The sequence below is a fragment of the Calypte anna genome, chromosome 3 (assembly GCF_003957555.1).
Source record: "Calypte anna isolate BGI_N300 chromosome 3, bCalAnn1_v1.p, whole genome shotgun sequence".
NCBI classification, from domain to species: Eukaryota; Metazoa; Chordata; class Aves; order Apodiformes; family Trochilidae; genus Calypte; species Calypte anna.
The window spans coordinates 9,904,392-9,931,836 of NC_044246.1; the positions used below are offsets into that span (position 1 = coordinate 9,904,392).

At 38.2% G+C, this 27,445-nt stretch overlaps 1 protein-coding gene across 1 annotated transcript in view; it reads right to left on the bottom strand.

Moving 5' to 3' along the window:
- Positions 1-27,445, bottom strand: part of SMYD3 (SET and MYND domain containing 3) — a 362,837-nt gene that overhangs the window by 23,809 nt on the left and 311,583 nt on the right. The window contains exons 9-10 of the mRNA XM_030448635.1: positions 26,662-26,749; positions 23,234-23,408 (exon numbers count right to left, since the gene is read on the bottom strand). Coding sequence (XP_030304495.1) covers positions 23,234-23,408; positions 26,662-26,749 — 263 coding nt within the window. The remainder of the gene's footprint in view (positions 1-23,233; positions 23,409-26,661; positions 26,750-27,445) is intronic.

Below are 27,445 nucleotides of genomic sequence, written 5' to 3' on the forward strand. Positions count from 1 at the left end.
ATGCCTGTATGGGAAGCTTCATTTTCCCAGGTTCCCAGTACAGGCAGTGCAGAGCCAAGGGCTCCCTGAGAGGGAAATTCAGAATACCTAACTCTGTGAATATCCCCCAGTGTTAATCATTAAAGCTCACCTTCTGAGATCAGTTTTCTGTCAGGTTGATTCCAACTCCTAACTGTGGGGCAATTTGTGTCACACTTTGATTGTCAGAAATGAAATGGGGATACAGAATGATTGGTTTTGCCTGCAATTTACTAATCTTTGACAAATATGGGAAACTTCAGGGCAGGGAATTTCTACAGGAAGAACGCACTTACAAAAAGAGAGGCCACCTAACTGCAAACCTCCTCCAGTAAGAGTGTTGGATGTGCAAACTTCATCAACAATCTAATTTAATAAAGGCTGCAGCAGTAAAGGTCTATAGACTAGAAGAACAATTCTCAAAGGGCCAGTTTCTAATTTCTTTGGAAAACAGACACAATCTACACCATGAAAAATTTAATTGCACTTTAATTATCCATCAGCTGAAAAGCGTGAGATATGTATGCCTTCATTTTTTAATAGCTTCTGCCACTTCCAGCAAATTGTGAAATAAAAAATGGATACCTTGAGTATTCTTTCTGTCTGCTTCTACTAAAATTTAAAAAAAGGAAAAAAATCAAAATGAAGCTTGACATTTTTCTGGATCAGCCATAATCTAGGAGAAACACCAGCAATAATGAATCTAGATACAGAAATGCAGCTGCAGTGCTCTCATCAGTGGCAAGGTAATGCAAAAATTTGTCCCTTTCACTGAGCTCTGCTACATTAGACTGATAAAAAGCTCTTGGCTGGATGACTCAAGATTGCTTCTTTGTTTTATAAGGTCAGAGCTTTACCAAATGAAAAATATTTTGTACACTGCAATATTTACTGCATTTCCTTCTTCAGGGGTGTTATAATAAGTCAGGAGTAGCACAGAATATGGCATATATATAGAAACATAGCAGCATTTTGGAGGATTGTATTAAATGGGTGCATAGCCAGTGAAAAATGTTAGGCTGAATTTTATATCACACCCCACATACAGTGGCATCTGAATAGCACACAGAATAACAATATGCATTAAATACACATCTAAATACATACATTAAATACACTTAAACCTTCTCGTAACTACAGACTTAAAAGCTTACATTAAAAACTGTTTCTGTTTAAACTAACTGGGATACATCATGCCTCCCTTTTGGCCTCAATGCTTTTTGTTCCCAATTACCTCAAATACAGAAGAGCTTCCTAAGTATAGAAGCATGGGTGAATTATTTAATTCAATACATCCTACTGCATTCAATAAACAACGCTGGGGAGTTAGCAAGAGCAGAAGTGGGTGACAGACAGAAGTAATTTGTCTATCCATGCTCCTACAAAGGGGGCCAGAAGAAAATGTATGGGTGAAGCTTTGAGCTCCTACTATAATAGATTTGCTTGGACACATTTATTATCAACAAAAAAATACTAGTAACAAATGTAAATATTTCTCTGGGGATGTGGAAATTTTATCTTCAGTAAATCTGTATCAGGCAAAGTAACACAAACTATTGTTTAATATTATTATTACTAACACTACTTTGGGTTTGCTGTTATTATTGATACTAATATTATTATTATTATTATTATTACTATTATGAAATAGTTAAAGTGTTTTAATAGTGAAAATTTAATAATAGTTTAATATTTAATACAGGAATTAAATACTGAAGAAGTCACACAGTGCCTGATAAGGATTATTGGAGAACCAGTGCTGCTCACTGTGTTAAATCCTCAATGCTGTTTTGCTGAAAAGATGAATCATACAAGAAAATATTTGGTTTCTAAAGATACAGTACTGTCAAAAGAGAAATATAAAAATGCTCCCACCTTGTTATCACATCAGGAACCAATATTATACTGAAAGTGGAAACAAGGCAGAAGCGTATTTTCATTAGCACACTAGAGAGGAAAGATCCTGAAAAGAACCTTATTTTCACCATATGCCTTATGCCATATTATCCTAGGTAGCATTTCAACAGTGTCCTGTTGTGATGGTGAGTAAAACCAGGAAAAATGCACATGCTTAACCATGGATAAAGCACCTATTAGAGCACAGCTATCCAACTTGACAATTCAATAGATAAGGAACATTCACTGGAAGCAAGTAATTTTGAGCTGCATTTTGCATGTTTATATATGTTTAAAGTCCTCAAATTTCTCTGATAGTTATTATCATCAAGAACACAGTAGAAAATAAAAGAAATATGCTATAACTTTTTTTTTCCTGACAGGTGTGAAATGTAGGCTTCTTAATATCAGAGTATTGTTTTTTAAAATAAGACTTGGAAAGCCTTGATGTTTCAGTGTCATTTTTGCACTCTGACTAAAGGCTAGAGGGAGGTTAATATTAGTCATTGCTTTCTTACTATTGTGCTCCTTTATTCCCAAAGGCTTTCCATAAACAGCATGAATTTGCACAGGCAGTACAGCATTGCTGGAAGAGATTAGAGTATGGATAGTTGAAGAAGTGTTACGTGAAAAGTCAGGAACATTAGCTGGTGTGGCACAAGTGTTTCTTAGAGGATTTGCTTGGAGAATAATATTCTTACTGAGCGCTCACTCTGTTTTCCCTGTCTGAGCTGACTAATCACAAAAGCACTGGTATTAAATCAGTTAGCAGAGCTAAAACCCAGGAAAATGTGTCAAAAGTAGATGAATTTAACCTTGCAGTATTCAAGGAATGGAAACTCTACCCTGGGGCACATTAGAGAAGTACATGGATAGCAATTATCTCAAAGGAGATAACCAACATGGATTTAGAAAGGCAAGAGCCTCCCTAACTAATCTGCTTGACCTTTATCATGAGGCTAAAGACAAGGCTGATAATGGGCTCTGCAAATAAGAGAGTGTGTTTGTATTTTCAGGAGGTCATGTGGGCATACACAACAAATGGATGAAAGGGGTGAAAAGAAAATAGCTTTATAAAAAGCCTCTGAAAACCCATCAGAAAGCACGTACTGCAAGGGAACACATTTAACCCTCCCTCGTCCACTGAGGCTCACACCAGTTCTGTGACCCAACAGCAGCACCGTGGGAGCATTTGTGGCATCATCTGCATAGGAGGTTTGCACAGTAATGTAAAGGGTAACCAGGGAGTGTAATTCCATGGGAGCTGATGGTCCCCTTAAATATAGGTAATGGGAAAATTACATAAAATCACTAGGCAGCTCAGTATCGGTCAGCATTTGATATAACGGATTAAGCAGCTAAAATACATAAAATCCTTTTCAACACTCTTCTTTTTTAATGTCTTCTTTTTTATTTTTTGTCAAGACATCAGATGAACCTGGGGAAGGCAATGCTGCAGAAAAGTAGCAAAGATAAAGTTACTCTTTAAAAAAATTTCTTGAAACAGTTCATCTACCTTATGACAGCCTGAAGATTCTTTGGGTGGGGAATGGTTGGGTGGTATCTGCCTGACAACCACATCCAAAGCCCACCAAAATTAATAAGGTTTGGACAATGTCCTCACAGTTTCACTTCCCTCTAACCAGGTGCCAAGGTGCTCATCTTTCCATTTGCAATGAATTGCTATCTTGTTTGGAGAAATGACAGTTTATAAAAGGAGAACTTTGTTGGAAAAGTAAAACCTTGGACTTGAAGAAAAGCCAAAGTACAGAGCCTGCAATGTTTTTCCACAGGAGCTACTGGCAACAGGACTGGTTTTCTGTCTCCTGTAGTAAAAGGAGAGGCCATTAGCAATGACACACATTTGCACTCTTGAAGTGCTGAGGTAATGAGGGATAAAGGAAAAGAAATTACAGAAATACTCCCACACCCCCAACTCATTCTTCAACAATGAACAGAGACTAGTCAAAGAAATTAATATAAACAGGCCAAAGTCAAAGAAACATTAAGGACTGTAAGAAGAGTTTGGGAGAGGAAGGAACTTGATCCACAACACCTCCCTGATGTTAGCTACTGAGACAAAAAACGAACCTGAACCAAGGGATTCCAGATCAATACTGTCTAACACCAAACATTCACAGATCTTTAAACCCCAGAATGAAAATGCCTCATGATCCCTCCTGGAACATTTTCTATGTCCCCTCTCTTTGTAGGTGCCATTGCCACATCTCTTCCACAGGGTCATGAATACCCTGCATGTATCCCATATAAATTGCATGTTTTGTGTTCCCCCTTCTGAGGCAGCCAGGCCAACAAAAAATATCCCAGGCAGCAAAGGTGCAAGGTTGTGGGTGCAATGATGAATCAGCACAACTCTCTCAGGTCAAATATCAAGTTCTGCATCCCCAGGAGGAGGGTTGTTTACTGCCCTGACCTCACACACAACTTTACTAAGAAATTCTGAACAGATGGATTTTGATTTCAATCACTGCTGCCAGTGGTACTGCTGGATCCAGCACAAACACATCACATCACTATCTTCTTGTCTTTGTTTCAGCATGAACGGCTTAGAGGAAGCATTTTAGGCAGCCCAGGAAACACTCAGAAAATGTAAAGTTGCAGGGTTGGGAACACAGAAGAGAGGTAAACTAGATCTGTAAACTAGACTATACATTAAACTAGACCATGTGGGTAAAAAAAATATAAGCTACAAATAGCATTCATTTGTTGTCATAAAAAAGTAATTTTTGAAACATTTAAAGCATTTGAACACCAACACAGAATCTGGAAATGTATATATTGCTGCTTCTTTTTTTCATCCTCATTGATAACTGTGCTTGAAGAAGCACAAAATTGTCTTTGCTGTGTAGTGGAACATACTTGCCTGAATTTTAACTAAATGTATCAGGTCCTTACTTTTGCTTCACAGTCCATGACAACTTGAATTCTACTGAAATAAATATTCATACCAGGCATATTCCATTCATATGTGTGAATCTGTAAAACTAAAGCTTGGCTACCATAATTAAAGCTGTGAGGAAGGATTCAAAGATGGCTTGTGTAGAAACCTGCAGGAGAGTAATATCAATTTTTTAGTGCCAGCTGCATCTAAAGGGCCTTAATGCTCAGCTAGTATGGAAGTAATAACTTTTACCTGAAGGATAAAAACTGAGCTTGGAATTTTTAAATTTGACAATACAGTTACAAAGTAAAATATTTAGAAATATTCTAAAATACATTAATTTAAAGAACTCCAATAAAAATTAACCTGAGAAAACTGGAAGTATGCTCATGGCAAATAAGTCATTAATGTTGGGAAATAAACATAGTTCTCTCAACTCTAGTCATAATTTACTTTGTCAGGCCCAAATCTAGAATCAATTCTAAAGGCCTGTAATCTGGTTGAGTTGAGTCATGTTGTGTGAGATTGGCACAGGTTCAACTGATGAAAAATCATTACTGGGAACAAATGCAAGATGGTGACATATCCTCATGCAGCAGCTCCTAGGATGTGATCCCTCAAGGGTTCTGTTAGGTTATGCAAGGTCTCCTGAAGCAAACATCTCCATTTTAAACACTGGGAAAGCATCTAAAGGTGAATATGGTCCACAGCAGAGGCAACATCTGGGCAGTGGAAATGGAGATAATATTCGTGGGTAATCAGAGACAGAAGGCAAGTCCTGTGCTGCTGCTTGTCATTTGTAGCTTGTCTTCGAAGAGAAAAGGGTTGGCTTTCAAAAGAGAAAACACCTCTTACCTGCAGCTGAGTAGGCAGGGGTGGAAAGATGTCTGAGATGGGCAGGAATGTGGGAAACAGGAGGATGGTGTTTGGTCTTATATGAGATAGGGAGAGCCCAATGCAAGGTAAGAAAGATGCCAACTCCTGGAGATTCACAGGTGCCAAAACTGTCTTTGCAAAAAGAAGTCACTGCTTCACTAAAGTCAGTAAACGGACTAGCTAAAGCTATCCAGTCCATGCTGGGGTACCTAACAAACTGAGATGTTCAATTGTCATGGTCTAGTTATACTAATAGGAGAAAAATCCCCACCAAAGTTCAAACTTTCTATTTCATCCCATTATGCTTTCTCTATAGCTGCTCTTCACACTTGGAAGAAGCTTCCTATAAGCATCCATAAAACCACTTCATTAGCTTTCAGCAAATTCCTCATTAAAACTTCCAGCTTATATAGGAACTGCTAAAATGTCACTTATACCCACCAGCAATCAGACCACCTAAGGCTGGAAAGGGCTGGTGTCCTGGTCATACTCTATTATTGTTAGCCTTCCTTCCCTGACATGGTGGCTTTATCTTCTGTGACAGTTCGAGAAAAGAATCTCATTTTTAGCATGATAACTAGATTTGTGGAGCCATCATCAGTCTGCTAGTTTTTCTCTACTAACTACTGAATCTGTTGGCCAATTTGAGCTAAATTTGACAGTGAAATAGAAATCTCAAAGATGCTGTAGTACTCTAAAGAAAGAGAGAAAGAAAGAAAAAAGATAACAGAAGATGAAGACACCAATACTACGTTCCCCAAGGTAAAGAACACAGTGTGAGCTTGTTTCAAGATAGATATGATGGAATGCATGCAGGAAAAATGTTATAAATTCTCCACTCATGGGAAACTGGTGCACTATAAAACCTATTACGCTGTCTCTCTAGTGAATGCTCTGATGTGTAATAAGTACCACATGAACACTGCAGCACAGCTATCATTCAGTCAATCAAAGACAAAAATGTAATGGAAAAATAACTCCCTTAGTTCTGGAGAGCAGTGAACAAGTTGCTTGCTGAGCACTGGGACAGTGTTATTTTTCCTTTAGAGCTGACACGGCACTGTCCAGAGCTTCTTGCAGCCAGGTGTCCTGGTGCACACAACTATCATGAAGGAGTCATGCATTATCATGCAGTGAAAGGCTACAAGGCACACAATGAGCTAGGCTCTGAATCCTGTGATTTGAGGAGTCCACAAGCTGCAAATTTCCAATATGCTTATTGCACATGTCTGCAGTCAACTTCTCTGTACATTTGTACATGTACAGATAGCACTTCAGGGAAATCTGTGCCTTGCAAAAGGCAAACATATAAATGTAAAGAAGGAAGTCACTCCTGAGTGACTGTGGTCAGCAAGCTGTCTTCAAGAGAAGAATAAATCAGACAACATTCTATAAAGTATGTCTATTTAATAATATTTTTTTTCTGAAAGGAAGGATGTAGTCTTTGTATGAGACACAGAGGACTGCATATATCTTACATAAATATAACTTGACTCTGGTCAGTGGCATGATTTGTATCAGCAGAAAGTTAAAGGCCAGTGATAGCTTGTTCAAAGGGCACACATGGGTTGCTGTCAGGAATGAAACAGGGCAAATGCAGTGACACAGAAGGCAGATCGTGTACAACACTGAGGATATTTTCCTACTAGAAAAGAACAGTGGTGGCAGCTATTAAAAACAAGGCAGTACATAAATCAGGGCTTGCTCCTCAGACTGTGATGAGCCATTCCCAACACTTCCACTGACAAATATGTTGCCAGCACCAGCCAGAAGCAGGATTTATTCATCTATTTAGAGTAACACTATACACTGATTTCATTTTTCTTTCATTTCAAGTTAGATAGCATCATTACCTCTGGTATCACTGATCCACCATCCTCTCTTTGGCTTCTTTTTAAAAATTTTTTTTTACTCAAAAGTCCCTTTATTGAAGTCACTGAAACACAAAAGCTGTGAAAGAGTAAAGAGGAAAACAGCAAGCACTAATTCACAAACTGGATACACAATCTTATGATGTTTTTTTTATAATCTCCATGTAAAAATTTCTGAGAAATATAGGTGCATAAATATCAGCTTACCAAGGACTGCCACTCAAAAAAAAAAAAAAAATAAAAAAATGGTAATTTATAACAAACTTCTACACTGCACAGTGTGCTCTTCAAAACAACAGTAGTGCAGTTGGACACTTTCAAAATTTTTAATTATAAGTTCCTTTTTCATTTCCCTGAAATCTCTCTCTCTCTCTCTCTCACTAGTTTTCTTCCCTGCTGTTAAGTTAGAGAGTGATAATCAAAAGAAGGGACTTGATAATGGCTTTTCTTTGCATTATCCAAAACCCTTTTGCTTAGCAAAAGAGGGTGTGTTACACAGTGCAAAGCATCCTACTGATGCCTCACTAAATCTTTGCTTTCTAAATCACTGCTTTGAGTTACATGATAAAATAATTTGTAATCTCCAACAGACTGTGAAAAGCAGGTATCTTCAACTATTGAGAATAAAGTAAAATTGCAAAACGTGGCTACACATTTGCAAAATTAAAGAGCAGATGATGCTTCATTGAACTCAAGGAGAATTAGAAACATCTATCAACATAACATAACCAAAACTCCTACAGCAAACAAAGTTGTAAGTGCAGCTCTTCCTTCCAGAAAAGTTTGCTAAATTAAAAATGTATGTACATGAAAGAGAATCAGGTCTTGAGTTTATGAAAGTGTCCTTTCCCACAAAGAACTGAGGAAAGGAAACACACCACAGGATCCACACACACAAGATTCATGCACTGAATGATGAGTGACTGCACTTACAGGCATGTGAGAGAGGAGGACCTTGCACTGCATTACTGCTGGATAATTAATCATTTAGCAATAAATTATTCCAACTGACTCTTCCCAGGGATCCTCACAGTCAGATACCACAGACATAAAGATGGAGATAAACAACAGCCACTGCACTGTGGGTGAGGAGTACGAGGGAGAGGTCAGAAGAAAAACTTTCCTACCCAGTTTGTGACACTTGACAGCTCTGTAGATACTGGGGACACTTCCCTATTACTCATCCACAACTGACTGATCTACAACCAGCACAACAGACAAAACTGCAGTCCTAATGAAACCAAAAGAATTCTGCCAATAGCTACAATAGTCCCAACTATTCCACCTGATGACTTTGAATATTTTCCAAACACATTAACCAAAGATTGTGTTTACTTTGACACATAAAAGAATGCAGACTTGACAGACTCTCTCAACTCCATCCACGCAGTGTAGTAAGAACTGCTGTGTATGCAATAACTTTGTTTTCCACATAATTTTCAAATAACATTGAAATTGCACAAAGGCTTCAAGATTTCCCTTGTTTTTAAAAATATTCACCTCATTTTTACTGCGGCCACTTTTTTGCTCCAGGCATTAAAAATTAAACAAAACAAAAACAATTAAATAAACTATTCTGTAGCATAAAAAACAGACAGGAAAGCAAACACTTCCACTGACACTGTGCAAATTCTGTTTATCTAGAGCATTCATTGAGATGTAAAATTACTGAGTCCTGTGCATGGAAAATGCAGATGTTCATTTGAGATTACATCATTTCTAAGAGAAATATGGACGTTAGAATAAACATTTTTTTTGCCTGCTATTTATGCCTATCTATGCATGGAGGGGTAAGAAAGGGCTTAGCTTCAGTCCACAGTCGTGTCACTGAGGTGAGAGCAGCATGAGAGAGCTCAGCAAGTTGTGGGAGCACCAAAATTTACCAAAGTCTTTGTGGCTTGTGGCTGTTTCATGCTACCATAGTAAGATAGGTGTAAAGCCTTTTCCTCACAACTAGGGCATTAAAAACTGCTTTTTGCTACGTGGACATTTTTGTGTCTATTAAGACATTTGAATATAAGGTTAATTTCTCTCTATATAGGCCTCTTCTTTATCTGGCCTCTTACTATACACAGACTGGTGGGATCATCATACATTTGGCATCTCTGTACATAAGTTGCCAGGTAACACTAATGAGCAAAGGTGAAGACAACACCATCACAGAAGCCTTATGACACAAAAATGTCTTTAATTTCTTAACTGCTGCTGCAAGACCAAGCACTTAGTGGGCAATGTATGGCATTCCTTCAGCATGTCCCTGACCCTCTACTGTTCTGAGGGTCAGAAAGAATGTATTTCATACATTGTTGCTGGAAAAGCAGAAGGGTTTGGTTTGGTCTGGGGTCTTTTTGCAGCTATCCAGGTTGTGCCCCATTTCTTTGCACAGTCAATATTCACTTTGAGTTTGAAGAGGTATGAACTTTGCCGAGCTTTTCAAAAGCACATTGAGGATGTGTCCTCCTACCAGCAGCATATGCAAGTTAGCTCAACAGAGTATTATATGCTATACTCTGAAGAACATGTAAAATGTAGTTTTAAGGTTAGCTGGTGATTGCAGCACACATAATTCATGAGAGCAGAATTATATTTCCAGAAACACATCTTTAATATTATTTCTTACTCTGCTCACTCCAGGCAAATTTCTCAGAATCAGCTGAAACAAGATCTCACGTACAGGTAGAGAAATTCTGCACAATGCAGAAAGCAAAACATTAGAAATCCACATCCTCTTTTTTATTTTGGTGACACATTGATTTGATTTCTTTAAAAAAAAATGAAAAACCCCCAAGCTTCTGAAAATCTAGCCTGTCTTTTAATTCAGTTATTAAGCTGATTTAGTTCAGGATAAAACAACAGAATGAATGTCATTGTAGGCTGTCTGCAAAATCCATCTCAAGGTTCAACTTGGTGCAAATTTTGGAACACAAAAACTAAGCTATCACCACCACAAATGGCACACAAGTCAAAATCCATAAAATAGTGACTGTGGTGAAGCCCTGCACAAACATAAGGGTCTTTCAGATCTTCATATGGGATTTATTATTTCTTCAGATTAGCAAGTGGTGGAACTCAGAAAAGCACCAGTAAGGATACAAATGTAATACCTCCCTTACATACATATCCTTGTGGAATTCCATTTGCAACTATCCCTTGTCTGCAGAGTTTTGCAGTGTGCTGTAACAGATCTGTAGGACACTTAACATTTTTCTAGTAAATGTTAAGAGATTTGTATGACATTTCCATACAACCCTACCCTATTTTTATAGATGCTGTTGATTTATAATAGAAATTTAATAGATGCCTGCTATGGACTTAGTTTTCCATTGAATTGTAATGAGGCTCTGGCATCTTATTCTTTATGTTGCTGTAGAAGCTTTAATCTTTTTTTCATATCCTTGAGATATATCTATGATACTGTACTTTTTAATCCATGTCATTATTTTAGGAGAGAAGCATGCCTCTTAGGGGAAAGTCCTTCCTGATGAATGTCTGTGCACCTATTAATGTTGGGTTCCCACCTCCAGCTACTAGCATCTTACTGAAAATTCAAGCCTATGTAGCTTTTGTTTATTTAGATTAAAACAAGGAAGCATCCCTCAGATCTGAAAGAAGCTGCACACTTTCATGAATCAGTCTGTTTTACAGGTTCCATCTGCTCTTAAGTGCTTCCCAGAGAACAAACACTGTGTCACTATACTGCATGTTTCCATTGCACTATCCCAAACACACTTAAGCTGCTGACAGATTAATGCTTAGTTCACTTGTGGCATACATTCTTGGGTTCTTACACATGTTCTTATAAGGAAATGGAACTCACTAAGCACTTAATCACAAGTTGAGGTAGTGTTATTGTATTGTGGTATTGTTATTGTTGAGGTAGTGTTATTGTAGTGTTATAATATTGTACAATATTATGTATTGTATTGTATCTCTATCTAAGCCGTTGCTGTCACTAGCACTGCCAAAGACTCTGGAAATCAAATCACTTTTGTCAACCTCAGTTAAAAAAAAGCAAGCAGAAATTTGCCAAAGGCCAGCCCTGGGGGCTCTGGATGAGCCCCCTGAGGAGTGTACAGAAATGGCCAAGGGCTTGAGCTATTTACAGGAATGCAACCTGTATGGTTTAAGCGTGCATAAGTTTGCTTGAAGTAAGCCATTCCAGATAAATCTTCATAAAATGACTGCAGAGACAAGGAATAACAGGCAGATATAAAAAGCAACAGCAACAAAAGCAAAGTAAAATACAATCCAACTCGCTAAAGACATTAGCAATCCAGTTAATTCTGAATTTATGTAGCTAGGAAGCAGGAACTACAAGGGAAATTAATAGGAGTGTATGTAAACATCAATACACACTACGAACATCTGCCAGGCAGAGCTTCATGCAGGATCCTTTACATCCTCACCTGATGTAAAACAGGCTTGATCAATTCACACCAGCCAAAAACCTCACTTTGTCTTACGTTTAAATATAGAGCACAGAGAGGAAGGGATAGCATTGAGGGTGAATATTAGAGAAATGGCAAGTGAATTTTCTTCCACTTTCAACCTGGGAAATATTCTCCCAGTTCTGACTTTTGAAATAGATTGTATAGAAGAAAACTTAGTTCTTGACTTCCTAAGCAGGCTGACCTCCATCCTCTCATAACACATAGTGAAAGCCTTTTGCCACTGACTTGTATGTTTTTGAGACCTTAAATGACATCAGGACCCATAAACCACCACGGACTCCTAAGGAGATGTGTTCTTTTAATTTATCAGCAAATTTGGTGTAATTCTTGCCTCCCTTAACTTATCAAAGGCTGAGTACAATTTGCTGTGGGTTTTTATTAATGTCACTGGATGCAGTAAATGCTCTACGCACTGTGTTTCTCACATGTCAAGATCAGGCTCAGTGACAGTCCTAGCAACTGGAAACAGGAGGGGAAAAATCTTGTCCCATTGCAATACCTGGAGTCGGTTCTCATCAGTGGACACAATATGTGTATAACCACTGTACCTTCCCTGCTTTCCTCAAGGTATTGGAAGACACAAATATTTCCCTGGAAAATGCTGCTCTCAGAGCAAAGCAGGGGACTGAAAGCATGGTATGCTTAATAAAATTAACAGTTTTAGTGAAAGTTGATATATTTTTCTGGGTCACACATTCTGTTGATACTCTGTAACATGGAAAAGACCTTTTATCCCCCTTTCTCCCTTTCTTCCTCTCTACTGGCATAAGCAGCCTTGCACAATTTGATAGCCTCTCTTGATAAATATCCAGCATTGGTAGAACTCACCTGCAGTGCAAACAGGCCAGCAAGACAATACACAGATGATCTGAATCCAGACACCAGATAAAGCCTGAGTATGCATTCAGGATGTTATCGCACTGCAAGCACAGAAACCTGCACTTCATCTCAAAATTCTGAGATGTTGAATTGGTAAAGATGATGTTACCCAACTTGGTTGCACATTTTGAAATCTTTTGGAAAATAAAAGGTCTTACACTGGTGCAGTACTCAGACAAATTTCTAAGATAACTTATCTCTAGCTATTGTGATGAGAGCAGGCAACTAACTAGTAGGACATACCCCTGGTCAGAAGTTATTTTGAGTGATTCTTTGGTAAGGTTTGAGAAGATACACTGTGGTTCATAGTTATTATATGTCATATGTGCCAGTACATTATATGTTTCAGAGCATCTCAAACAGTGCAACACAAAGTGACTTCCTCTTCTTCCCAAGCAAGATCTCCAGTCATATTTACATAAATATTTTTGATATGTGTGTTTTGTGCCACTGGCTAAAGTGAAGTTCTCCACAAAACGTTGTGGTAAATTCTTGCAAATTCCCTCTATGACAAGAAAATTCACTTCTGAAATGTTTTTCCTTTATACCGAGGCTTTTGTTTTGTAGCAACATAGAACCCAATTCCATTTTTAAAAGTCTGACAAGCACACTATTGCATGAAAAGTTTTTCTTTCTTATCTATTTCATCAACAATGAATCAAGACCTGGTTTAGGGTATTTCTGCTTGATGGATGCCACTTTTTTAAGTTTTCAGAAGACTGGCCAGCCTTAAAAGTACAGGAAATCCTTTGTTTGTATCATTCAAGATAACCTGAATTTTTTTGGAAATGTACTCATGATGTTACTGTAATGAACACACTTTGATTCCAGAACTTTATCTACACTTCTGGGAGCCCATCCACCATAACTTCCAAGGGTGCACTGCACAGCTAGAGAAATCTGGTTTTCCTCTTAGGAAAGTGTTTGCAAGTATGGCAGTATCTATTTTCTTTGCTCTCTCTCTTTTTTTTATCTTTTGTGATAATGATGAAAAGTTAAAAGAAAGACTTTTCCTCCCTAATTTTGATGTTTCTGGGCTTATTGTTGTTCTTTGGCTACCTATACTCTTCCCACTCTCCTTTTACTGGTCAAGTGTGCGCTGCATTCCTCAGGTTTCCTCCAAGATTACTTTGTTTATAAAATGCATTTTACAAATACTATTCATTAGCAGACTGGCATCCTTTTCTGAGGGTGATTTTTTTTCTCTCTGATATATTTATTTGGCTTTCACTTTTGTCAGATTTCCTGAAAAAAAAACTTGTCCTCTGGACAAGCTACTTGGTGTTTCTCAGAGCCCTTCCCAGTGCTGTAGCCTGCCTTATTAGCCTTCCAAGATTTGCAGTCACTGTTTTTGTTCAGCTCTTTACCCACAGCCATTTGCTTTTTGTTTCTCCCTTCTTGCCTTCAAAAGTCATGTTACCAAAGGTGATTTGGGATGTGTCTTGCCTGAATTTCAGAGAAGAGAAGGGCATCTGGGAGAGGTAAGAGGGTAGGAGAGGAGAAGCACTGAATCACCTGCTTAACCATGGAATAGGATTGATTATTGGAGGCTTGGCAGACATCTCAGGGTTAGACACCAGCAGACAGTGTTTGGGCTTATAGTCTGAAGCAAATAGATTTTCTAGTAGAAAAACCAGAGTGGAAAAGAAGGATGAAGCTGCTGTGGTGACAGCCAAAGGAACACATGCAGGAGGGTTTTGCAAGTGAGCATAAGGTCACATCATCTACCATTTCACTCTAAATCGCATACTCCAACATTTCGATGTACAAAGAAATAAGGAGAGGATTGCTATTAACTAAATATCTGAAGGCCAGGAACTGTTGTATTTCAGAAGTAGTGCAACTACTGTTTGTGAAGCAATCAATATTTTCAGCATTTTCTTGAGTAATTGCCCACAGCACAATTCTACTGTAAATTTTATGAGGAAGAGGGCTATCCTAACATGGCTGTGACATTTCTTATACCAGGATTAGATAATTTAGAACTAGTTCTGATACCTCCAAATGTTCCCTGGAAAATGTTTCCCTGGAAATCCTGTTTTATGGGATTAGGGAAAACTGACTAACAGACCTTGACTTGATGGAAATAAAGCTCACAGAGATACAATGCAGAAATATTCATGAACCTGTTAACCAAGGTAACCATGCACAAACTTAGTAAACACAGGAGCTGAAAATAAGGGTATTTCTAGATTTCAGGGACATCTGAGTAATATATTCCTAGTAAGATCTTGCATTAAATTTTAACCCTTTTACTCAATCATTGTTAAATTCAAGACCTGATGAGCTTGTAGTCTGCCTCACACCAGGAACTGTGTGGTCTCTAGGTTTTGCTCACTGCAGTAATTTACCTTTTCCTCCCATCAGCATGTTCAGGTTTTTTTTTTCCTCCTTTCTTGTCAACCATCAGTCTGGGAAATTCCAGCTTTACTCAGCATCACTTATTTTGCTGCTGAGCCTCTCTGACCTTCATTGTCTGGTTTCCCTGCTGGATGAATCATCTCACTAGGAATTTGGTCACTCATTGGCACGTTCTCGTTTGACAACATTTCCTTCAATTTTCGGGTTCTGCAATGCCTCTCCTCAAAAAAGCACCTTCCCATTGCTCACTCTCCCTAGCCAATCTCATTTACTCACCCATTCAAACAGACTCTGTATTATTCAATTTCTTTTCTCCCCTTATCTGCTGCTTGTTTCCTCTTCCCTCCCTTACAACTGTGTTTTTTCTTTACAGTAACTTTTCCACTTTTTCAGTAGGAAAAAATATTGCTTTTTTTTTTTTTTTTTTTTTTTTAGGCTTTATCTCTAAGGTTGCTTAGACAATTTCTTGCTTAAATAACACTATTTTCCTTTTTCACCACTATTCACACCACCACCACTGGGAACTCTTAATTATTTCCTCCTTAGAAGTACTTTCAAGTCTCCACACTCTGCCTCCTCAACTCAAATTGACAACTTATTCAAAGAAATAGATATTTTCTAACTAAAGTCAGACTCTTCCTAATTCTTCCCCCAGAGAATGCATTGTTCCTTACAACTTCTTTGCTGATATTTTCTGCACTCCCTGTATTTGCCTCTCTCATCAGAGATAGCATTGTAATTTTATCTTTCTTTTTAAATTCTTCCCTTGTCTCCCTTTTCACCATGACTTCTGCTTCTAAAATATTTTCACAGCAATGCTCAGTTTACCATCAACGTAATCCAAAATTCTACAAATGCTTCATATGCATCTATTTTTAACTGTTAATTCTTCCCTTGTTATCACTTCTCAATCCCATTTTAGCTCAGGTTCTAACCAAACCTTTAGAATCTGTATGCCAGGAACAGCACAAAGATCTTTGTAACATCTTTTTGTGCATTTGTAGGTTAGTATATGAGAGCTTTGTATTTGCTTAGCGTATGTTTAATACTTGCTTCTGTTTTATTCACTGTGTCCTTAAAGTGATGTGTAACAGCAAGTGGACCAAAGAAAAGATTTCAAGTAAGAACTGCATGAATCCTTTCTTTGCAAAATGCAAATACACACGTAAAAAACCTATCAATCAAACAAAAAAACCCAACCAAATAAAAAAACCCCAAACAAAAATCCACACCCCAAAGACAGCAACTATTACTGCTTAAGAGTGACGACAAAACTAAACTGAATCTTTCAGTTCTGGCAGGTAGGCAGACTAGGACTGAAACCCTGAATGGTCTAACATCTTAATTGGAAATAGAACCTACAGGGCAAAACACCCCATCTCTCCAGATGAAGTTATTGCTGGCAGAGAATACAGGTCTTTAAAAAAGTGCCTTGAAACACCTTGGAAATGCCACGAGAGAAATGGAGAAATCAATACTGGTGGTTGTGTCAGTGAAAAACAGTGATTTGGTTCAGTAAGATCACTAGGAGATGACTATGGGTGAAAATTCAGATTCAGACAGCTCTTAGCATAAGTGAAAGGTGAAACCAGAAATGAAAACTGAAGCTAGAAGCTAAAACCGAAGTAAGCACCACTATACAAATATATGATGGATGAACACTGTTAGAAAAATCTTGCAGCCAACAATAAAAGTCTTAGGCTGCCTGATTAGAAACCTGGTATGCACTGAATGAGGTACTGCAAACTAACACTGATGTTGCTGAAACCCCTACTCAAGTGTGATAGAGTATATTGGAAAATCTAAAGGCATCAAAACTATGCCTGGAAACTAGCTGGCATTAGTGTGAAATTTTACCCATATGCACAATATATGAAAATGAGGAAAGAGATGGGGAAGCACTCACAGAAGTCATTGATGATTATGCTGCTGAGTGTCACTTCTGGGGACGAGACACGATTCTAATAGGACACAGGAAAAACAAACAGAAAAGAACCAAGGAATCAAAGGCCCTGGGACTTTGCAAACCTATGTAGCAAGCAAGCAGCAAACCAGAAAATCCATGTCCTATATGGGAAATGGACTCATCAGTACACTGAAAACTTAGACACTAAATTTCAGACATAAAAAATTTCCTTTTCCTTTCTGGTAAAGGCTGTTGGGATTGGAAGGGTCTGGGAGGAGGCAGTAGGGAGGAATGGAGGCTAGGAGTGAGCTGCTGAAGTGCTTTAAGGGATTCCTAAAGGTATCAGACCAGGGACAAGCATGCTCCCTGTTTATCTACAAAACTGCAGGCAGAAATTGTGCAAATATTGCTACACACATTTGCCTTTTGAAAGTATTACCTACAATTAACTACAGACAATGCACTTTCCAATTTATACTGGGTTTTCTTACCCAGAGGTACAACTGAAAAAAACCTAGCTGGCATTTATAGTTTTCACAGCTTTGTGATGTATATCTTTGTCCTTTCAGCTCTGCACAAGAGATATTCAAACTTCTCCAAAACACAAGCCACCTTTAAGTTTCCAACTAAAATAACAAATACACAACAACAAAATTATTGTGAGGCCACATTCTTTATAAAGTGGGGATAGAGTAAGAACAAACACAATGGTCATGTAATGATATTAATGCTCATATGTGATGATACTAATGCTCCTGATTTTATTTAAAAGCTGTGTAACAGGTCAATGCACAAAGTACAGAAGGTCTGTCCTTACCCTAAGAGCCACCAATGTTCCAACAAAGAATATTTTTGTCATACTACATTTATAGCTTATAACATCAAAGGTATCTCATGAGGATACTGACCTGCTTCAGCTAATTTCATAAAACTCCCTAAACACAATCAGCAGAACCTGGTAGGCAGGGGTAGTTTTGAGATGATCTCTGTGCTGCCCACTCTTTGTACCTGCTTTAGCAGTTTGTAACTAACAAGCTCTCATCCCTCTACTGATTTCCTTATGCTGAAGGTGCACCAGGGCTGCTTGGTGCTCTTCACTTGGTTCCCCACGGTTCCACTGAGCTGTGGTCCCCCAGCCCTGCACACGGGTACAGACACAACTGATTTTTAACAGATGTACTGTGTCCTTTCTTTCACAAACCTCTGATGTTTACTTGGACTACCATCTTATCATCTCTAAATAGCAAACCAATGGAACCATTCATCAACCAAAACTCAATTCCCAAATCTTAATTCACATCTTTTTTTGTCTTAGACAACAGAAAGAAAAGATACGTCAGGTATTTAGATTTTCTCATGAGCTGTGTTGGGTTTTTTTTGTCTTATAGTTCTTTGATAAGACTTTTTTTTTTTCCTATTTCTTCCACACATTTTGCTCTAAACCTTACAAACAAAGGCCCTTGGCCATTTTCTAAAACCCCAGAAAAGAGAGCAGGGTAGATTTTCTTTTCTGTTCTTTGTTTCTGTCTTTGAATTGCTTTCTTCACCTTCATATTTTTGTCTCCCTTTTCAATGATCCCAGAGGTAAGATTTATGTTTACTACTGATGCTTTATGATTAAGACATTGAACTTTGGTCAGTGAATTACTGCTATCTGTAGGCTCAGAAATCTGCCAGCAGCACACAAGTCCCCAGGGGACCTCCCACAACCACCGTGCCGACTGGCGCTGAACCCAGACTTTAACCCTTAAGCATCAGCATCCCCCAGTGGTCCTATTTATCACTGCAGTTCACTTTTTTTTTTTTTTTTTCCCTGGATACTCTTTAATTTTCGATGTAGATGTAAATTCAAGCAAGGTGCCTCAGAACTAGTCAGCACGCAGGAGTAAACATAAACATAGTACTAGAGCCATATATATCTGATAGTAGGTAAAGACAAAAAAATTAGTTTGCGTCCAGTTATTTCATGTATCACGTGTGTATGTATCAAACACATATCTGAAGGAACAGGGATTTTTTGTAAAACACACTTGAAGATGGAGAGAAACCAGACCAAAAGAAAAAACACACCCTTTATTGGGAGAGCCTTTTTGAAGAAGAAAAAATAAGTTCAGAGCCTCTTCCAAGAGGATTAGGTTCTACAGCTATTTTTGGCTTTTTTACAAGATCCCTGACTTATGGAAAAGATACTATAGCAACCATCAATTTTTCATCTGGCTTTTGATTGAAGTCCACATACTTAGAAACTACAGTCCATCATATCTGTTGAATTAGAATTCTAAATTTTAAAAAAATCTGGTTTATATTTAATTTACACAATGAAAACTCAGCTACATTCTCAGAAAATATGCTGAGCCTTGTTGTGGTCTTATGGTTACACCTTATGTGTAAGAGTAATTTTTCGGTGTGGAAATTACTCAACAAGAAGCACATCCCAGCCACTGTTTTTAAACCCAGCACTTTGCCAAACAATCTGAAATTGTGTGGACTGGGATTGTTTTCCCTGTCTCCCAAAAGACCTCAGTCACTTGAGGAAAGGATAAGTAGCAGTATTCTGCAAAGTGGGTATCACTGGAAGGGACAGAGAGCAGGAGAACTGAGAACAGACAAATGAGGCGCATGTAACACAAATATATGGAGCTTGCACCCACCCCAGAGCAGCCACATCAGCACGAACTGGAGTCAGTGCTGAGTCAGCAGAGGGAGAACGGAGGGGAGAGGATGTGCAAGGCTACCAGGGAAGAGACAGAACAGCACTTCTGCACAATGCTTCTGTACAGGATGAAAAGAATTAATTCCCTCTCATTAACACTGGAGCCCTCCAGTAACCACTCATACTGCAGCACTGGAGATGAAGGGTTTAATTAAAGAGCCTATCAGTGGCTTAAATCAGTGGGACTTGTAATGCATGGGATGATAAGCAGCGAAGTAAAGCATCAGACGAACATGTTTGTCTTCTCTGTATCAGAATCTCACCAGCTGTGATGGCACAGGAGCCCAGAGAGGCAGCTTTACCAAGTCCCTCATGCTTCTATGATTCCAAATCCAGAAGGCTCAAGGTGTTACTTCACTACTTCTTTCCCCCTACTCTCTTGTTGCAATAGCTGAGGACATCTACCACAGCTCTTTAACAGATGCATACTTAACACTGGTTTTCTGCAATGTAAGCACTGAATATTTGAGACAAGGGGAAAAAAAAAACCAGCCCCAAACTCCAACCCAATCCCCAGAACATTTGTGTCTTCCATTTAAGGGCTAAAAGGTGGAGTCCTTCCTCAGAGGTAACCTAGGGGGAGTCTGCCTGTCCCAGTACCTCTGAATCTGATCCTTCAGGAGCAACAGTCAGCCCAGAGTGTGAAGGTGCTAACTGAGACATGACAAACCCCTGTAACACCTCTTGCTGATACTCTGTTATTCTGTGGTTAGGGCTCACAGGGATTTTTGAGCGGAAGTTTATTTTTGCAAGCTGCTGAGTGCTGACTGTGATGTGGGGCAGCTTTCACTTCGGCAAATGTCTTAACTTTTGTTAATGCTCATGAACAGACAATTACTGTGACATTCACAAGAAAAGCTGTGTAGATATGTTTGGCCTAGGCTATTCAGTGAAATTACATGCTGTAGGTTTTAACAAATGATGGACAGTTACAGTTCAGCACAAAGAGAGAAGGCAGCTTTTCATCTTGGCAGCCACTCTCTCCCCTTCTTTTGGGAGTTCTAAAAATATTTGAGAGGTCCTAAAAATTTTTCCTCACAGGTTAGTGTCACTACCTAGAACATAAAAGTTAGTATTCAGTGTGACAAATCAGTTTTATGGAGTTTAAGAGTCTGTGTCCACCAGCAGCATGAAGTGGATGATTCTGAAAAGGTCAGCAACCATCATTATGAAAACACACATTACTATACAATGTGTCACAGAGCACTGAAAATTAATCCTGCTGCTAAAGAAATAGAAAATACACAATAAACACATTACCTCAAATTAAAATTGTTTTTGACCAAATCTCAAGAGTTTTAAAGTTGTAGCAATGATTTCCTACTTATACGAACTGCTTGAATTCTCAGGTGATTCCCTGTGGAGAGCTGTATGAATAATTTTCCAGAGCTGAGGAAAAGAAAATAGATAGCTATAATGGAACTGCAGGAGCAGCCAAGCAGCAGATTGATTCAACAGAAGAAATTCAATGCATCCCAAAAGATTTGCTAGGATTTGCTCTCCTGCGGCTTTGGGCAAAATTTGTTGTAATGAGAAACTGAGAATTTTGTTTCAGGTGTGTCAAAGCTGGTAGTGATGGCTGGAAGGTATAAAGAAAAATAACAGCTGAAAATTTCTCCTAAATAATGTTTTTGGATCAGAAAAGAACAAGGACAAACTCATCAAGGTGCAAAAAGTTCAATTCTCTTGTGTGAATAGTATTCCTTAAGACATACTAATTGAAAGCATAGTCAGTCTCTTTCCTTCATTTCCAAACTCTAGCATTAAATATCATGAAAAGTTTGGTATGCTTCAGTAAGCAAAACAGAAAGCTTCATTGACTGATCTGGCAAAATTGCAGTTGGTTTCACTGTAATCTCTACTCTTGGAAATGTTTGTAGAAAAATCATCGATTTTCAGTTGTGAAGAACTAAGTTATAAAATTTTTAAAAAAGCAAATAAGTAAAAAAAAGTCCTCTGAGGCTCTTTTTTCATTTAATAAGGGAACATTTAAACATGCAGACTACTCTGTTCATCTGGAGCATGCCACACAGTAGAAGGCTGCAGGAAGTGTGTACTGCTGCAGCACTACAGAAACCCTCTCTGAAAGGTTAAGTGGGACATGCACAATGTGAATTTCACCCTGAAGAAATGTGAGAATTTGTAGGCACTCATGCCTTCCTCCATGAGTAGTAACACTCACTCTGAACACTGAGCTCCTCTACAGCTCCTATGCACCACAGCCTGTGCAGATACCTCACTAATTACTTCATACTAAAAGCTCTGAAATGCTGTGTTGTTTCTCAAGTGAAGCCCAGAGTTTTATTCAGCAAAAGGCTGCCAGATGAAACTCCCTGAGGCAAAATGCTGACTGCTGATGGCACCCTGCTTTGATTAGGGAAGACATGTAACATCTGAGCTGTTTTGCATATGTACAGCAGCACATTGTTAGCACTAACATGCCCTTCACTCTTAACATCACACTAGGTACTGACACGTCACACCGTGTAGAAGAACCAACAGAAAAAAAGTGGATACTCTAAAAAATACTTTACCAAGAATGAACATTCATGTGTGGATGACACTATCTGGACATTCAGTGTGGGTTTACTTTAAGTAATAAACAAAATAATTACCCAGAACGCAATGATTTAAGAGCTTTTAGAACACAAACCAAAGCAGACAGCTCCTGCCTTTCCTCCACTGGATGACTAAAGTTGCATTACAGCTTCAGGCTCTAATCCACATTAAGACCTGTCACATGAATTAGGATCTCCTTGAGCATCCTTCCTTACTGATAAAAGGACATCAGACCCAGAAACTCTCTCAGAACATAGCATAGCAGCAAGTACTGAGTAGGAGAGAACAGCCAGTGGTGCTTCACCATCATGGCCCCTTCCCAAACTAAGGACCAGAGGTTTTTTCATTTCCAGTTGAAATTACATTTTGCAAGATTTTTTTTTTATTCTTTCTGTAAATTCTTAGTTTAGAGTATACAGAGACAAACATTATTTCAGGCAGCCACCTGCCCTTCAAGCTTGACCTAGCTCAGCATAAAACACTGATACCCTCACAGCAGTGGAGTCTGATCCAGAGAGTCAGCCTCCTGTCAGGGATGAGGTGGCATTTGAACACATACAACAGTGAGGAGCTCATAAAAGTTCCTATTACCATTTATTTTTTTTATTTTTTTTACTCTCAGCCAGCCTGGAAACAGAATGGGAGTTCTGCCTTATCCATTAACTTCAAAAGCAAGGCAAGGCACACACAAAGAAATAAAAACAGTAAAAAGCATCTGAGCAAAACACAATTTTTGCTTTTAATGAGACAGTCCCCTCTCCCCTCTTCTTTGTAAACAGATGAATCAACTACCTCTCTTACCTGTATGCTCCCAGAGTCCTGCTGCCATAATACAAAGCTTCTTCCCAAGATCCAAGGTTAACACAGGCATCCATGGCACAGTCAAGCATTTTCAGCTGATAGATATTTGTGTCTGGAATACGATCCACATTGCTGCTCAAGAGATTCTGGCATCTGGCTAGAACCTGCTCCCACTCTGTTATATTATACTTAGTTAAAGAAATATCTTTAATCAAATAAAAATACGGGTTCTAATTGTTGTTAGCAAGGAGAAAGAGCTACAGGGCGCTAAGACAAAAACACTGCCATACTTTCAGATTTGGCTTCAGTTCTTGAAAACATACTGGAACTCAGAAGTGGTAGCTTAGGTAACTATGCTTTGCTTCACTTGGAAACACAATTTCTAAAAAATGCAGTATTTCCACAATAAAGGGTGAAAGAAAGATGAAAAAATGAAAAGGTTTTTTAGCACATAACGAACTGAAATTCAAATACTTTAAAATATTATTATTTACTGAAGATACGCTTCCAGATCTTACACCCAAAGGCAAGAACCCATGGAATTAACAAATTCTCAGCAGCTAAAAATAAGAAACCTATTTTTTTTGCATATTAAAAATAATAAGACACACTTTTAAGTTGTCCAATACTTAGTTTAGACTTCTTATGAAATTAGAGCCTTTTCTTGCAAATAATGAATTTCCCTTTTTCTTTGAATCAGTTGTAATGAGATTTTTTTTTTCATGTATAGCTGCATGTTTAATTAATGAGAGAAAAGCATCGCAGTTCTGATGTCTGCCTGCAGTTTAGCATTAAGAATTTTGGAAATAAAGAAGATTTTTACCTTCAATTCTACAGGAAGATTATTTGTTTGTTTTGGGGAGAGAGGAAAAATAAGCTAGGGCTTAACATTCACTTTAGTTTTATATTCCTTATTTTCATTACATTCTACAGTGGTTTTCTCTTCTCTGCAGATCACATTCTTCTCTCTCTGACAAGACTTAAGATGAATGCCAATGCTCTCATATTTTAAGTACTGTCATGTGGGGCTTCAAGGGAAAGTCGAAACACCAAAAAGATACCATACACACCAGTCAGCTGTCAGAACAAATAAATACAAATAAAATAGTCTTAAAGGAAGAGAAGTAGTACCATTGTTTGCATCATGGTCCTTTCCATACAATCAGCTCAAGGAAGTTCAGCAGTTATCTTCATATGACTGAATATACAATTCACCCCAATCCCCATCAATGGACTTAAGTGTGCAGTAATAACCCTGTGATGAAGTAATTAGTCCTTCCTGAACATGAGAGTATTTGCATACTTAAATTTAAGACTCTGACCACTATGACTACTATATGGCCGGCCCAGGATTTATAGCTCAGTTGTTACAAGGCTAAACTAATTATTTGTGAATTGCTCTCATGACCTTGGATTGAAAGAACCATATAAGGGAAGGAATGTGTTATTATAAAATTGCACCTTAACCTTTATATCTCTGGCAAACATCCATGTATTCTTTACAACTGATTAAGGACAGACAAACAGAAGAATGAGGGATATTATTTCCACTTGATACAATTTTTGCAGAAAGTACAAAGCACTGACATTCTTGAAAGATTACCATTTTAGCTTATGCTTAGTATTAGTCTGTCTGCTTTTACTTCTCATTACACTGCTTTGTTCAGTCAGTAGCATCTAACAGCAGATGTGCTACACTGCAAAACCTGTTGGGATCAAATTTTAGGTACTTAAATTGCAAACTAGAAAAGCCACTCTCAGCTGCAACAGAACAAAAGAGAAGCTAGCTGTCCCAGATCTGCCCAAGACTAGAGGAGAAGCTCTCAATAAATACTGCTATTGTGGTGTGGCCTGAGATGCAGATCAATCATTTCTCCTCAATAATCCCCTTGCACTGGGCTTTAGCATCCCAATTTGTATGCTCAAACTGGAATATGGGTCTGAGACCACTGATACATAGCTTCTCTAACTGCAGATTAATCTGTATCAGTTGTAATCAGCAGCTCTAGGCCTTCAAAGTCATGAACGTTCTTAACTGTAGGAGTTGTTTTAATTTGCTAGAAACAATTAAACTTGCAGAAACTTCTGACAACGTGCCTCAGTCAGCAAGGAAGGTTCTCTATTTGTCCTTGGCAAGCGGACAATGACTGAGACCCCTCTCCAGGTACTCCACTTGCCACTACACGAGTCAGCGCTCTGATACTGTGGTGCAGTGGAAAGGAAGACAACACATTTCAAGCAGCCCATGTTTGAGGACAGAACCTGAACAGGTAAAAAGGACATAGTATTTCAAAGAGTCCTTATACCTTTTACCACCATTTGTTTGACTCGTTTTTAAGTATCAGTTAAATGAGTTATCTTAATTAAAGATCCCAGCAAAATTCAGTAGGTGCGTTGCTCCTGCAATTAAATACAGGAACATTAAATAGGAGCAGTATGCTGCCTCCATTGTTGTGGTATAAAAATGTCAGCAAATGCACTTTCCCTACCTGTAATAAAACTTTCAGGTTAAAATATGGGTTCTGAAGTGTAACTGAATGACTGCAGATCTATTTCAGAATCTGACTCAATCCAGTGACTACAGAGGAACTTTAAAACAGACCAGACTCTATGTGAAGATTAAAGTTAGGTGAGATGAGTGTTTCCCTTTTGCTACAAAAAAAGGGCAAAGAAAGCCCATGTTTCTGAAAACAGTAAGGCATCTTGCTAAAATAGGCCAAATTCAAAGTCATCGAAATTCCTTTGAATAGACTAAGATGAGAGAGAGATCCATATTCTCGAAGTCTTCTAGTGAAAATCTCCATCTCTCTTCTTTCTGCTCATCTTTCTTGGTTGTTGCTGTTCAGTAGTTTTTAGACTGAATACCTACATGAAAGCCACTAGGCTCCAGTTCTGTTTATTAGTGCAAGATCATCTCATTCAATTAAATCAATTATAAATTATTATATATTATTATTATCACTCATTATAATGATACTATAAATTTCCATTGAACCTGCCTGTGATTATGACCTTGTTACTGTCATTGCTGTGCAAAGAATGAGAACCAGGAACTGTTCACAAAGGGTGTAATGGGACAAAGAACTTAACAGCATTTCAGATTAAGCTTTGTTTCATTTTGAAGTGGATTTATATGAAGCAGCGGGCTGCAACTACAGAAGCCTAAACCTGAGCCAAAATATCCCTTACAATCTCTATGCCTACTATCCCAGCCATGAAGCAGTATCAATCTAATTAATCAGAGATTCTATTGCTATAAATACAATTAAGACCCTTTCATAGTTAAGTATCAGATTAATTAAAAATATATTTTAAAAGAACGCAAAAATATAAAACTTTAGGAAATAAACTCAAAAGAGAAACTGCATGCTAAGGGGTTCTCTGGGTTGTTTTTACAACTAAAAGACAGTCTGTCACTGAAAGGATACCTTCTTTTGATTTTGGACATTTAGCTTCATTTACAGTATCTTTGACTTCTTTCCAGGCATCCTCTTCACCAGCCAATTTCTCAGCATCCTGAGTAATGAAAACAAAAGCATTTGATGAGAAAACCAATGAACCGAGAATATGCCATAATGATGAAAATCAGAGTAAAAATATTACACTGGCAAAAGGTACTTGTGGGGATTATGTTACTATTTTTTGTAAACACACAAAATACCATTTCACCTGGCACTCATGCTTGCCCTATGTTTGGAAGTAAATGAGATGATATCAAGAAGTATGTAAGCAAAATTGAAAACATAAGGTGCCCAAACCAGATACTATGTTTGCAACAAGAAATATGAACAACCAGAAAAGAGAAATATGTTATTTTTACTGTAAGAATGCTTTGAACACATCAAATTCCCTCAAAGTTCTGCCACTTAATACTTCACAGTTCCTCAACGACAATGCAGAAAGGATTTAGCAATAATTTTGATTAACCATGTGGCAATTATAGAGGCTTTATGAAGACCAGAGGCTACCTGCATCCATAACAGTTACCAGGAGGAGTTTACAAGAGGAGTCTACTACTCCAAATAAGTTGAACTTTTTTCCTTCAAGTCATTACTATTTCACCCCTATTCCATCAGACTCTATAAGCAGTTATATTTTCCCATTGCTTCATCATAAAGAAGGCAAAAAAGATTAATGGCTGCAGCAGTAAGAGAAAGTTTCCCTTTTCAACTCTCTCACAGTGAGTAACTGCACCCTAGGCAAACCACTTGG